The 14,540-nt window shown below is 33.4% G+C and overlaps 3 protein-coding genes across 3 annotated transcripts; all 3 read right to left on the bottom strand.

Annotated features, from left to right (window-relative positions):
• Positions 1-655: 655 nt before the first annotated feature.
• On the bottom strand, positions 656-4,435 carry LOC115881923 (RNA 3'-terminal phosphate cyclase-like). The gene is made up of 5 exons (XM_030899651.1): positions 4,299-4,435; positions 4,129-4,246; positions 3,495-4,062; positions 1,886-2,144; positions 656-773 (listed from the first exon to the last, which is right to left on the bottom strand). Exons 1-5 carry the CDS (start codon positions 4,338-4,340, stop codon positions 711-713), a joined length of 1,050 nt encoding a protein of 349 aa, XP_030755511.1. The 5' UTR covers positions 4,341-4,435; the 3' UTR covers positions 656-710.
• An 80-nt stretch (positions 4,436-4,515) lies between these two features.
• Positions 4,516-7,827, bottom strand: LOC115881941. The gene is made up of 4 exons (XM_030899675.1): positions 7,535-7,827; positions 6,493-6,953; positions 5,196-5,513; positions 4,516-4,627 (listed from the first exon to the last, which is right to left on the bottom strand). The coding sequence occupies exons 2-4, from the start codon at positions 6,737-6,739 to the stop codon at positions 4,527-4,529; spliced, it is 666 nt and encodes a 221-aa protein (XP_030755535.1). The 5' UTR covers positions 6,740-6,953; positions 7,535-7,827; the 3' UTR covers positions 4,516-4,526.
• Positions 7,828-7,841: 14 nt separating this feature from the next.
• Positions 7,842-8,619, bottom strand: LOC115881945. Its single transcript, XM_030899690.1, has 2 exons — positions 8,513-8,619; positions 7,842-8,415 (listed from the first exon to the last, which is right to left on the bottom strand). The coding sequence occupies exons 1-2, from the start codon at positions 8,521-8,523 to the stop codon at positions 7,899-7,901; spliced, it is 528 nt and encodes a 175-aa protein (XP_030755550.1). The 5' UTR covers positions 8,524-8,619; the 3' UTR covers positions 7,842-7,898.
• Positions 8,620-14,540: the final 5,921 nt, after the last annotated feature.

Genomic DNA, 14,540 nt, shown 5'->3' with positions numbered 1-14,540 from the left:
TGTCACCACTAACACAAACTACACTTACGGCGTTTTTCTCGCGAACAAATACAGTTCTGTCCCAATTTCCAGACGCGACTGAGCAATATGTCATTATTTTTTCAACGACCGCCTAGGAACATGTGGAATTTGAAGACGACGCAACTGCCATCTAGCGGTAACGAGTGGTAGTACAGTTTTGTCATTATTTTACCATATATATTGAACATTTTAAAAGTGAATGATGAAGTTAACTCAATTTTTTAAAATTTTGCAGTTCGGTCACTATTCTACCGGAACAGCGACATGGTGTCACTGATGACGTGCACCCAAAGTTGTTTTAATTTCCCTTTATCTATGTTGCCATATTATGAAGATATATTATGCTTTTTAATTAAAAATTAAAAAAAATACTAATTTTCACAGTTTTTTTTTCGCGAAAAAAAACATAGACCTGTTTCTGGGGTCGAATATACTACCCCTAAAAAATATTTGCACTTATTTAAGACACCCTGTATTATTAATATTTTCTATTATATCATTTTTATAAAATCACTTCCCGTCAATAATATAATAAAGCTATTAATATAAATAAATATAACTTTTATAGATGTAAATTTCAATATGTTACATTTTACCACGATTTTTAAGTAAAATTTTGTGGGCAGATATTTACCTGGAATAACAGAACACACAATAATTGTCCTTGTAACTTATTTACTTAAATCTTATTAACTCCCTGTGCAACGAATAACATTTCCACCCATTGGGACCGGCACAATGTTGAACTGGACCTAAAAAAATCAACAATAGATATTTTTGTTTGAAGGTGACTTGGTTTGAAGGTTTGCTGGCAACTCTTACTTTTGGGTCGATATTTAGATGTGTGGAAGTAAACCACATACGGATCTTATTAAGTCAGAGTGAGAGAAATGCGACGGTGTGCTCTTGCGGCGTTGCCACATTTCTCCGGTACGCCTTTCACTATCAAGTAAAGTAAAATCACCATTTTTTGGAAAAGTTAACTAAATAAAATTATTAGATGTGTTTTTGAGTATCTGAAATGGAATTATAAGGATATCGTTAGGGTGTCCTTTTTTTATAACGAGAAAACGTCAGTAATCGGGATAATTTAAAAACTCAATTTTTAACATATAACAGGCGATAACTCAAGAACTACTTTAGATATTGAAACTTCTTTTTATTTTGAAGGTCAGATCGTTTACAAGATGTTTAAATAAGAAAAATTTGATAGGCTTGTTTTTTTCCATTCAAAAATTTAAAAAAAAACCGTACATTTACTTTTAGTGCATTGCAATTTTCAGCAATAATGATGTAACTTTTTTATTTATAAATATTTTCACGTATTGTCTGCGAATAAAATATAGCAGAAATATTAAGAAAGTTTTTGAAAAAAACTATAATCAATTATTCCTAATAGATTTCGAGCTATCGATTTTTTAATTCTAATAGCGCGACCACTGTCAAACACCAACTCAATTCCACTTATTTTTACCGAAAGTGCAAGTGTTTCTAATTTGCACTTAAAATTTTACAAGCTATAGGGAAAATTACGACTGTTAATAAATAAACAAATAAAGTAACAGGAGACGTAATAAATCGTGAAGCTGAACGCATGAATACACTCTTCCCGAGAATATAAAGTACTGATTGGGTCTTGGGCCGACCGCGACGAATCTGCTATATCCGCTTCCACGTCTCTTAGCAATGTGCAATAGTTTTTCGGTTTATTTCATATGTTTGGCAATGTTTTTACCTGTTCTGTCTCGTTGTTTAGTACATTAATAAACGCATTGTACTCGTCTTACATACGGAAATCTTGACCCAAGACTAACCTTTACCAGCCCTTAGTATTTGATTGGTAAACTAAATTTATGTATTCTACCTTTGCTAGAGCCTCTACAACAAATATAGCTGTCTTCGTGTGTAGGGTTATTTCGCCAACTCTTACACTTGAAGGCCCTTTCGCTATCGCCATCAGTATAATGATTTGATCTTGACTATATTCGTCCACACAGGCACCTTCTTCTATTGAGTTTAGCAGTTTTAAAGCAGCCTTTATACCCGTTTCTTCCGATTTCACATCTCTTTTGCCTAGCGCAGAAGATCCTAATATGCAACCTGTGTCAGTTTCAGCTACTAAACTGAAAATAAAAATAAATGCTGTCATACTAAGCTAGGGAGAATTACTCTAATCGTAGAAACTAAAAATGCAATAATATACAGAGTATTCCGTTTAAGAAAGTACAATATTGATATTTTTTATTTATTTGGAACACTCTGTACCTTGTCAAAATAATTTTAGATTGCATCTTTAGTAATCTTTTAGTACAATAGTTTGATAAATAAGTATTCATCATTTTATTAAGAAAAATAAAGCAGTATCTGCTGGCGGAACGAATGGATATGTTACTAGTGATTTTATTTTGTGAGGAAAATTACTTCTTGGCCTCAAGGGCTTATGCTCAAAGATATCCAAATAGGAATCTTTCTGATAAGCGTACCTTTGAAAAACTACTTGTCCTATTTCGCCAGAGCTGGTAGTATAATTTATAAAAAAAACCCTATTAGGCAGAAACCTGTCATTGGAAATGAAGAAAATGAATTTGCTGTAATTGGCTCTTTTATAGCAAATCCATATATCTACAAGTCATCGTAAAATAAATCAAAGAACTACTACTTCGTTTGTATTGATAGAATAATAGATACATATTTAATAAATATTATTTATTAAAATATTGTAGGTAAGTTAAATAAAAGTAAACTGGTATAGATTCAAAAAAAAAGTCCATAAATTAATTTCGATTTTGAAAATAAGTACTAACTGTCGCTAGAAACTTGCCATGAAGATACTAGCCCTCTTGGCTGCCATTTGACGTAGCCATTGCCATTGAAAAATCGCTCTTTATTCAAAATCTGAGCTAGATAGGTATAGGAAACCCTTAACCCCTAAGGAAACCCCTAACTTACTAATATAGTTTGAAAGGAGCATTTGAATCTGCTTTGATTTATTTTAAAAATTTTTCAGTAAAGTTTATTTCCACCACCCTGTATATATCTCTGAAGCTATCAAAACATATTTAATAATATCTTAGGATTATGTAAAGTGACTAAAAAGAAAGTCAAAAATGCAATAATGTACAGTGTTCCATTTAAAAAAAATCATCCCGATCCCCTCACACTATTTTCAGTCACTCTGTCAAAGTTAAAATATTTTCCTGAAATACATCCTAGTACTTACTTTAGGTATGCACTTAAACAAAATACCTATATTTTTTATTATAGGATCTACAGATGCCTGACGTACTGTTGAAGAAGCCTGTATGTAACAAAGTAAGTTTAAATTTTAAATGTTAAAATTATTTAGATTGCCACAGCTAGCATATAATATGTTGCCTGTAGTTTGCATACCTAATTTTATTTTTGAATACACCATTAGTAAGAGTATAGCAAAGGTGTATATTAATAAAAAAAACTCTTTAGGTTAAACTTACATTATCCCGGCACAATTATCAGGAGCGATTTCTCTGTCCTCTTTGTAGCATTCAATATGGACATTTTTGTATTTCTTAAAAGCACCTTTTGCCCCGTTTGCTGTCCTGTGAGCTAAGCTAACAGGTAAAGATCCAGCCGTATAGCTCCAACCCTGGATGGATGTTATTTGTCCTTGCTCAATTAAATTAACTCCATTTAACTGACTCACTGGTTTCACCGTAACACGTATTTCACCTCCTCCTTTTGGGAAATATCCCCTTCGAACAAGTTCGAAATCAAATGTTCCACCGAATTTTTCTAATATACCTCGAAACACCTCCGTTGTATAATCTATTTGGGGTGCCATTTCGGCATTTGTCCCTCCTTTTAATGTCATTGTTACCTCCGAGTCCGCAAATAAAGCACAAGGAAGAGCAACTTGGAGTAGCAAGCTTACACTACCAGCTGTATGAATATGTGATTTGAAAAAACCACCCCTTATATGACCGGGGTAAAAGGTGATTTCCGTTGAGCCTTTCTGGGCGCCAATTACCGTTGCTGAACACATGTCCCTAACAAGTTCAACTCCTACAAGAAAAAAACATTATATAGGTATTTTATATACCTACGTAATTACAAAAGAATGGCTAATACCTTTTAAATGTTGTTCCATTAAACCTGGTTTACCTCTTTTGGCTCTAATATTAAATATTCGTATTGGAATTTTCTTTAAACAACTTAATGTAAGAGCAACTCGTAGTATTTGTCCTCCCTAAAAATTAGAATATAAAGAAACGATAACAAAAAGAATAAAATGTAATAACCCCTTCTAGAAGAGAACCGTCGATTTCAAGGGGAGTGGACATGGTTTAAATAAATATATTAATATATTTCGAATTTTGTTATTTAAAAATAATAAAAATCCGTCCTATAAAAGTTGGCAAATTATTAAGGTTAATGAATCTTCTTCAGTGTTGCCAGCAGCAATTTTTTTTTCGTACCATATTTCGTAAATTTTCGTAATAGATCCTGATGTTTCGTAATAAATCTTTTCAAATATTATGTTTGCGTGGAGTTGGCCACGTAGCCATAGCCATGCCATAGCTACAGCTAAAAGTGATGAGGTATTTTCTGGCGGCGCAATTCTTCAAACCTGTTCAAAAAATTGCAGTCAGAAAATGACTTAGGTCTTTTTTTTTGTTAAAAATAGCTGATTAATACCTCACAATTAACATTTTAATTACTTTCAAAGACGTAAGAAAACTGCCAGTAACTTGTAGATTATTGTGATGTATTTCCTTTCAATATAAACCAAATAAACAAGAAAATTCAACTAGAAATTTTAATGCCAATGAACAGGGCCGTAACAGAGGCCGTAAACTGAAAAACTACAGCTAAAGAAACTAAAATTGCTATTGCCATAGCTATAGCAACATAAATAGCTTACAAAACATAGATATTATGTAAAATACATATTTACAATTTTTTTTTTACAAAATATCACGTTTCAGGAGAAATCCACAGAAGAAATATGTGGTCAACTTCAAATAATAATCTGCACACACCCGTTTTTTCACAGCATCAGCCAGCAGTCTCATCAGTCAACTTAAAACTAACGAAATAAATATCAGGTTAAAATATAACTTTTTTTCACAGCATCAACAGTCTTAAATTAGTAAAATATATAAGTATTACAACATAGTATCATTTTTATACTGAACCTTTTTTTTTCAAAAGATTGGTGTCTGGTACCCAAGTGTGGCAAGAATAACCTTTCAAAAGATCTTTTGATTGTAATATTGAATCACAAGTGTCAATGTTTAAACGATTTCGAACTTTGGTTTTGATTAAATTATATTGGGAAAATTGTCTCTCTGCAGTTGCAGATGAATGAGGAAGACACATTATGCCTTTGACTAAGATGGATAAATTTGGAAATAACAATTCATCCATACTATTTTTCATTCGAAATATTTTTTCCCAAAATTCTTCAAAATCTAAATCTTTAATACTCTGTACTTCTTCGGAATCTGCTGACAGTCTCCATCAGTGTTGTTACAATAGGTACAATTGTACTATTTTGGGTACATTTGATAGTCAAGGAGTACATAGGTACAATTGCAAGAAAAAATGTACAATTCTTACTTCTCAAACCCAAACTTAAACCCACGTACATATTTTTAGACGAACGGTGATACGCGATGCGTGGATTTGAAATGCAGGTTGCTAGGAGCAGAGGCACAGAATTATACATCACTTGAAATGCTGTTCAAGCCGCACGGATGTCAAACGTAAGTTTGATATCCGTGCGGTGAGTAGGAGGGGGGCTAATCACTGCGACCTTAGAGATCTATTGTGTCCCGATGTCAAACGTGACGTCACGCAATTAGTTCCCATTTAACCAATGCTATTCAAAGCTCTTTGTAGCTTCTGTATTGCTGTCCTCTATTTGCGAATTTCAAGTTCCAAAGCTTTACGCCCTGGGCTGCTCAGAAGGTTCTGAAAGGAGCTGTGCGAGATAGCCTGGTGCCTCCATATGGCGCGGAACCAGTTCTGAACTTTATGACTCAATTGAATGGAGGGAGAGTATTGCGTTCTTGAACAGTTCAGAGCTGCTCAACTGCGTGAAAGGAGGACAGCATGTGGTGTATAATTCTGTGAGGGTGCATCCACATTATCCTAAAAAAAGCGGATCGGCGTAACGACCTTGAATCGATTTCCAGCAATTCTATTGGCTGAAAAATTCATCTGTCAGAAATTTTATCTGTCAAATTCACCTGGCAAAAATTTCAGCCAATAGAATTGCAGGAAATCGATTCAAGGTCGTTAAGCCAGTACGCCGTTCCGCTGTTTTTAGGATAGTGTGCATGCACCCTACGTACCAAAACTTGGTAAAAAGGTAAATAGAGAGATCACATGACCCCACATTTTTGCACCAAAAATGTACAATCCCACTTAAAAAAGTACAATTTCGACACCATTTATAGTACAAAATTTTTTGCCCTTGTAACAACGCTGGTCTCCATTCAAAATCCAATTTTTCAATGTCAGTAACTAATTGTGGAAAATACTGAATGCTCTTAGCAGCAATAGAGTTTATATTTCCACTTACTACAGTCAAAGGATTAAATATTTTACAGAAATTCAAAATTGGATCATTGAATGAAAATCTTTTCTGAATTTGGGAGCATAGCTCAATATAAAAATCAAGACATCTTAGTCTAAAATTGTTGACAGAATTATTATTTTCCTCTGAGGATAACATTACCTGGACCCTAGCGCCAAAATAAACTTCTTCAATTGGTAAAAAATTTCTGGGATTTTTTACGTCTATTCTTTCTAAACTAGTTTGGTCAAGGTAATGTTTTTTTTAAATAATTCCTTAATATCGTCTTGTATAAGGCACTAACTCTGTCACCTTAATAAATATATCTTACATTTCTCACTTTGGAATTCAAGATTTAACTGATTCACAATTTCTAAAACATAAGATAAAAATAAAAAGTACAACTTGTACATAGGATCATTGAGGTTATTTAAAGTTGTTTGGAAACTTTGTAAATTTTCTGCTAAAACTGCATCCTGAAACACTAGTTTTAGGGAATTCCAGTGCAGTAAAATTCTATTTACTACCTCCTAAAAAATAATCTAATTATTGTTATTTAAGATAACTGTAATCAGATTACCTGTAAGGACAGCCACCTTGTCTGACTTGGATGCAGCATTTATGGGGCTTCTCATCTAAAAAAGCTTTGGCATTCATTCAAAAAACGAAGGCGTTTGCTACTGTTTGAGAAAAAATTATATACTCCCCTAGCGAATTCTTCGAGTGTATTCGGTAATTTAATTGCTGCTGCGGACGCACACAGGTGGAATGTGTGGCAAATACATCCCATAACAAATAATGATGGGACATCCTGTCTAAAAAGTGCTTGTACACCTTTAATGTTTCCCATCATCACTGCCGCATTGTCAGCAGCTAGTCCAATCATTTTTGTTAGGGGTATATTATTATTTTTCAAATGGTTTATTGTGGTTTGATCAATTTCATTTGACGTACCTTGATGTATTTCTAAAAGACCAAAAAAGTGGTCTGTCACCTTTTCATCATAAAATCTTATCACTACAACTAATGACTTTTGTGTTGCCACATCAGTGGTTTCATCCATTATCAAACTATAAGCAACTGATTTGTCAACTTTTTAAGCAATATTCTCTAAAGCGGAGGATGTAAAACAATGTTTAGTAATTAGGGTGGCTTTCGTCCTAGATATTTTAAGGTCTGCTGCAATATTTGAGTCTGGACACACTGATCCTATAAATTTTGGGAGGTGGTCCATCAATAAAAAGGGTAAATTAGTTCGTGAAGAAACATAACACATCTTAACTCTGCTGCTTTCACTTTAATGGAATGTAATTCTTTGTTAGGATTGATCGACAGCAGCTCTTGAATTTTTGGTGTTTTTTCTGCTTTCTTTATTTTTTTTATGTAGTAACGTTATACTGTGCCTTTTTATATGAGTAATTCCTCCAATTATTTTTTTGTCACAAACAGTACAGAATGCTGAACTTCCATCCGATGATGATTTGCACCAATTTGCATATCTTTTATCTTCACACCATTTATCCCGAAATTTTTGTTTATAACTGGTTGTAGTTACTTTTCGCCTTTTTAAAACAGCTTTTGTGCCAGTGGATTCATCACTACTAGAATCCGAGTCTGTAATACTGGAATGCCGCCTCCCACTAGGGCCTGGTACAGGAGAATCTGGCTGACTGCTGGAGTTTTGTATAGGGGAATCTGGCTGGCTTCTAGAGCCTGCTATACGAGAGTCTGAACAGCTACTATGTTCTGATGTAGGACGAACAGAAGCAGTAATAATGGGAGGATCTACAGATTTTGCAGCATCTATTTTGGAAACACCAGATGTAGATAACCACCTACAAATTTAATTAATTTGATATAAACATAATTAAGTTAAGTAAACTATTAGGTAGATAGGTAGGTATAAAATATAAAGTTTATTCTGTAACTTACTTCTTCATCATAATAAAACTTTCTAAAATACTTAAGTTCACAACAAAACTTACTTTGGTGGTTAGTGGTTACTGGTTAGTGATTCCCCGTTTTAGTGTTCCCCCCGTTTCCCGCTTTCCAAGGTTCCTTCCATAGACAAAGAAATAAATAATTTTGTTTCTTTGTCTATGGTTCTTTCTTGTAAAATGTTAGGTTGTACCAGAGATATAAGGTTATAATACTCACAGCAGACGGCAGTGGCTCCAATTCGGTCAACGTGCAATAATTAATTTATTATACACAAAATGTGGAATGAACATTTTAAAAGCCAGTTTATCATCTTTTTTTTTTATAGTTGAATTTTTAAATAGTTGGATTGGCTGTATCGTAAAAACGTAATAGATTGGTGAGCGGCGTAACAACGTAACAGATTTTTTTTTCCGTAATAGATTTATTACGAACGTAATAGGGCTGGCAACACTGATCTTCTTCCTCTTAAAAGTTCAAATTGGTGTTTACTGTTTAATGTCTCTCTGAGGTTAATCTAAATAGAGTCTACTTTGTTTACGCAGAATCCGAACCGCGGTCCTCGGCTATATCATTGTCAATTTTTAAGTCAATATGGCCTACTGACTTGGTGAGTTAAAATCAGGAGACTTGGTCTAATAATAAATCGACTCTTACTCACCAGATATCCGCTCTCCTCTGGCCTCGAACCAGCGTAAATGAGGGTAATAATTCTGGTCGAGGACCGCGGTTTGGATTCTGTGTAAACAAAGTAGGCCAGATTAGCCTTAACAGCAAAAAAGATGTTAACTTAAAATACTAATTTCTTGACAAAATGGTGACTGAAATTTTTAAATCAAAAATTTATTATCTGTTTATTTTAATAATAACTGCAGCTATTATTATTTATTATTTAAGGCGGGCCAGTGTATGAACAAGACCTTGAGTATTTACCCAAATTTCAATATACTGGGTGTTTGCCCGTCACTGGTCCCTGCTAAGGCCTAAGTATCTTTCGAATTTCAGAATAATTATAATTTAATAATTAATTAATTTTAATTCCTTTTATTTCTTGTTTAACATCAGAGATATATTATCTCGTTTGTAGTTATTCTAAAAATTAACCGTTTTATTTTATGTGGTTTTCGCCTCATTTGTACCTACAATAAATTAATAATATAGATAATAGTAATAATAAGGAAATAAGATACACAGTGTCCAAAATAAATAAAAAATATGAAAGTTGATTTTTTTAAATGGAACACCCTGTATATTCTTACATTTTTAGTTTTTATGATTAAAATAATTGAATTTGATTAAGGTTTAAAATTTACAATCTTGTGAAAATGCAGTAACAACTAACAACTTTAATGCTTCATTTCTCTAGGCGCATTTAAGTTTTTAAAACCAAATGTAATGAAGTTTTTCTATTTGCTAAATATTGTGTTGCAATGATACAAATTAATCTACCTTATAACGAGTGTCTAAACATTTATATTAAATAATTATTACTAGCTTTAAACGGCAATACAAATCTACTTGTCTATCAAATTGTATATAATCTTACTTGTCTATCAAATTGTATTATACCATTTTTACCCATCTTTTCAAGTTTTCGTAGAAAATGCATTTGCTTATAATTTAGACCTCATTTATCAATATACCGATGGAATATTGACATTTTAGATTTTTTTAAAAAAATGTACATAATGCACAGGTGCTGAAAACGACAAATATTGCTAGCTCGATTTGTTTAAATATTTGTAAAATAAAAAAAAAATAAAATATTTGTAAAAGAATATAATAATTAAATATGCCACTATTATTTCCGCCCAAATATTAATTAATTACCTACATACTTAATTATGTCAGTTAATAAATTATTCTTAATAAATGTGGATTTGAATCAGAAATCAATATAATAATAAGTTATGAATGTAAACGTCTCTGTTGTTATAAATAAGCATTCGTCAAAAAATGAAATAAAATTTACAAGGTGTTACTTTTTATCACACTGTTTAATACACATACAAAATTCAGTTTTTTAGTATTTGGAGCAATTATTAATCGACGCAAACAGTCCATTAATATAAATATTTCGAATACTGGCATCATATTAATTGGTCTTCTTTTACAAATTTATATAAACAGTTTTTTTTAATTTTAACGAAATAAACAAACCATATCGACAATATTAGTATACAGAAACTTGGGAATTTTGTTTAAGTACAAACCTAAAGTATCTACTAGGATATGTATTTCAGGAAATAATTTTAACTTCTATAGGGTGGCTCAAAAAGTGTGAGTGGATCAGGATGATTTTTTTTAATGGAACATCATGTATATTATTGCATTTGGCTTCCTTTCAGATCACCCTACATTATCCTAAGATATGAGTAACTATATTTCGATAGTTTCAGAGATATTAAAAAATATATATATTTTTCAGTTTTTCTTAAAAAAATATTAAAAATACAAGAACTGTCCTGAAATCCAAACTATATTAGGTATTTACTTTAGATAGTCTGCACTTACTTTGCTATAAATATCGTAATCTTAAATCATACAGGATGTTCAAAATTTTATGCCAAACTTTCTAATATTTAAATAATTTTGCTTCGTTTTTTAAATGGAACACCCTGTATATTATTCAAGAGTATTTCAGAATTTTTAACGGTTTCACAGATATTCGTGGTTTCATATTTCAAGTGGCATTTTCCACAGTAAATTTTTATCAAAGCCACCCAAAATGATTTTTCTTTCGTATTTTACCGTTGAAAGAGCCATAATATGAAATAATATTGAGTGTATCTGCGAAACAATTAAACATTTTGAAATACTTTAAATATAAAAAATGTTGATTTCTTAACTCTCCATGTAATAAAAAAAAGATACAGGGTGTTCCATTTAAAAAAATAAAGAAAAATTATTTTATATTTTAGAAAGTTTGGCGTAGAATTTTCAACACCCTGTATGATTTAAGATTACGATATTTAGAGTAAAGCAAGTATAGACTATGTAAAGTAAATACCTAATATAGTTTTGATTTTGGGACAGTTCTTGTATTTGTACCAATATTTTAAGGAAGGTTGAAAATTATATTTTTTATTTATTTATTCATATCTCTGAAATTATCGAAACATACTTACTCATATCTTAGGATTATGTAAAGTGATCTGAAAGGAAGCCAAAAATGCAATAATATAGAGGGTGTTCAATTTAAAAAAAATTATCCCGGTCCACTCACACTTTTTTGAGTCACTCTATAGAAGTTAAAATATTTTCCAGAAATACATCCTAGTACATACTTTAGGTTTGCACTTAAACAAAATTCCCAAGTTATTTATTCTAGGAGCTGCAGATGCCCGACGCACTATTGTCGAACCCTGTACAAAATTCATTTTTTTAAAGTATTTGGAGCAATAATTATTAATCATAACAAACAGTCAATTAATATATTTCGAATATTGGGATCATATATTGATTGGTCCTCTTTTACAAATATTTAAAAATTACACCTTTAAAACTAATCGAAATATGTGTCAGGACGTCAGGTCTCCAAGAAAGAAATGTTTTTGCAAACCAGTGTTTTTGATAGTAAATATTTAAAATAAATTCGTCCGGTAGTTCCGTTTATTTAATTTCGAATTAGAACCAAAAAACCGGTACGACTCACGGTTGCGCGACGTTAATATTCCATCTCTCGCCGTCTTCAGAGGAGAAGACCGTTATCAGCGGACCGGATGGACAGCGTCCAGCATCTTCGGCCGGCCCGGTCATTCCCAGCATCTCGTCGTTGATGACCGGCGGGGTCACGCAAAGGGTTCGCTACTACCGGTTCCGTTCGAATTCGCTCTCGCATCTCGGCGCTATAATTCCTTTTATTCGCCGCTTTATTAATCGGACGGTGGTGGATGCTGCATTAATTCGGAGGGGACTAGATACATAGATCTCGTTCTGTGGCTGGGCTAGTTTTAGGGAGGTTAAAGGGCAGTAACGATCTAATCTAGTCTAGTCCGGGCCATGGGAGATTTTTTTCAAGGATAACTTTATATTAATTAAGTTATTGACATACATTAAATTAATACAAATTAGTATTTTATTTTTTTTACCACGTTGTCTTCTAGCAAGCCAATAGAATGTGGAGTACCACAAGGCTCAGTAGTAGGCCCTATTTTGTTTCTTCTTTTATTAACGACATTGCTAACATAAACATCAGTGGCAAAATATGTCTTTTGTGGACGACACTAGCTTCACTTGGAGCAACAAGGACGTCACGGCACCTCATAGGATTATATCAAATGACTTAAGGTTGCCGCCCACTAGACCGCGGCGCGACGCGGCGCGGCGCCATGTGGAAATTTCTTTGTCTGCTTGCCATGTATTTAAATGGACCAACGCACATTAGAGCGCGCAGCGCAGAAGCGCGCCGCGCGATGTCCGTCAAGAAGTCGGAAGACTTCTCTAGCAACTTTTTCCGTCTCCCGCGTTTCGGCGCGTTGCAGTGTGCGTACTCACAACGGAAATAATTTTGCATTCGAGTCTTTTCAGTTGGATTTTTGACTAGGAACTAGTGATACGTATCAATGGTAGAATTGTATTTTTAAAGGTAAATTAGGCAAATCGATTTTCATAAAGGAATATGATATTTTTTTTTAGTCTTCCCTCACTAGAGACAGATGGACGAAATGCCTTTCTATCAAAGATTTAATATAATTGAGAGGTGTAGAGGTAAAACCGACAATCTCCACTTTTTAACAAAAGTGACAATCTCCAATTTTTAAATTCTAATTACCTAAATATATAAAAAAGATCAGGGTTTTTTCACCACATAACTAATATACACAGCAGAATAAATAAGAATTATCAAAAGTATTAGTAATTTGTCTCTTCTGAAAAAATATGATGAGTAGAGATATCCGGTGTTTTGCTTCTAAAACCCTCAATTGAGGAGTGCGTAAAATGTTTCCTTTATATTTTGTAATACTGAAAAAAATGCTCTTGTCTTTTATTAAATCTGGAAAATGATGGTAAAATTCTCCAAACTTCTTTCTTTTTTTGTTAATCGTATGAGTCCAAACTTTTCCTTTTCTTCTTCATCCCCTCTTCCTCTGTTAGAAGAGCACAAAAAATACGATTTCGTCCGTACTTGAACTCATTGCTTTAAAAACTAAACTACAGTAAGTAAAACACTTCGACTATAACTAAATAGCGTTTCCGCGTTTCAAAAGCGCGCTATAGTGGGCGCAGTCCCTTCGCAGCCGGAAAAAATTGTCTTCCCAGCGCCGCGCCGCGCCGCGGTCTAGTGGGCGACAACCTTTAATCGCCATTAAATCTTGGTGCGATTCGAACCTCCTCAACACGAATTTCAACATTTGTAAAACTAAAGCTTTGTCGTATAAAAACTCGCTGCAGCCTTTTGTACTTAACAACACCACCATTGACGTCGTAAAATCTGTAAAATTCTTAGGGCTTGTTGTAGACAATTCCCTGAAATGGGACATACATATCGAAGCTTTGCCGAAAAAATTGAGCTCTGCCTGTTTTGCATTAAGATCTATTTCTAAGGAGCTTAACTTGTCAGTGGCTAGAACTGTATGTTATGCACTTTTTGAGTCGCACCTCAGGTATTCCATTCTGGGGTACGTGTTGTGCGACTCAATTTGACCGCATTTTCAAGCTCCAGAAGAGAGCTGTTCGATATTCACTGGGACTAAACAGCAGAACTCATTGCCAGGACTTTTTTAAAAAATTAAAAATATTGACCCTTCCTTCCTTGTTTATATTTGAATCCGTTTGCCTAATATGTAAGCATGTATCAGCTTCTCAAGAAAGGCCATCTCACACTTATCCCCTCAGGAACGCGGAGCAAGATCTTTATCTACCTACCCCACGCTCAGAGTTAGTTAAAAGTGGTTAAAAGTTCAAAACTATACAACTCGAAAAAAATGCACAATCACCTGCCATTTGAAATCGAATCCATAACATAATGTTTTTCATTTCGCAAAGCATTGAACTCTTATTTACTAGACAAGGCTTTCTA

Source organism: Sitophilus oryzae, unplaced genomic scaffold (assembly GCF_002938485.1).
Source record: "Sitophilus oryzae breed Bouriz unplaced genomic scaffold, Soryzae_2.0 scaffold_1111_pilon_pilon, whole genome shotgun sequence".
In the NCBI taxonomy this organism is placed as follows: Eukaryota; Metazoa; Arthropoda; class Insecta; order Coleoptera; family Curculionidae; genus Sitophilus; species Sitophilus oryzae.
This window is presented reverse-complemented; position numbering and strand designations above follow the sequence as displayed.

Bases quoted from the DNA above. Each gene is read 5' to 3' on its own strand.
- LOC115881923 (XM_030899651.1), bottom strand. From the start codon at position 4,340: ATGTCCACTCCCCTTGAAATCGACGGTTCTCTTCTAGAAGGG. The intron at 4,247-4,298 runs GTTATTACATTT...TCTAATTTTTAG, and splicing joins ACGGTTCTCTTCTAGAAGGG to GGAGGACAAATACTACGAGT. The intron at 2,145-3,494 runs GTAAGTTTAACC...TTTTATTTTCAG, and splicing joins GATAATTGTGCCGGGATAAT to TTTAGTAGCTGAAACTGACA.
- LOC115881941 (XM_030899675.1), bottom strand. From the start codon at position 6,739: ATGTTATCCTCAGAGGAAAATAATAATTCTGTCAACAATTTTAGACTA. The intron at 5,514-6,492 runs CAGCGTTGTTAC...ACTGATGGAGAC, and splicing joins ATTGGATTTTGAATGGAGAC to TGTCAGCAGATTCCGAAGAA. The intron at 4,628-5,195 runs GTTCAGTATAAA...TTTTTTGAACAG, and splicing joins CAATCTTTTGAAAAAAAAAG to GTTTGAAGAATTGCGCCGCC.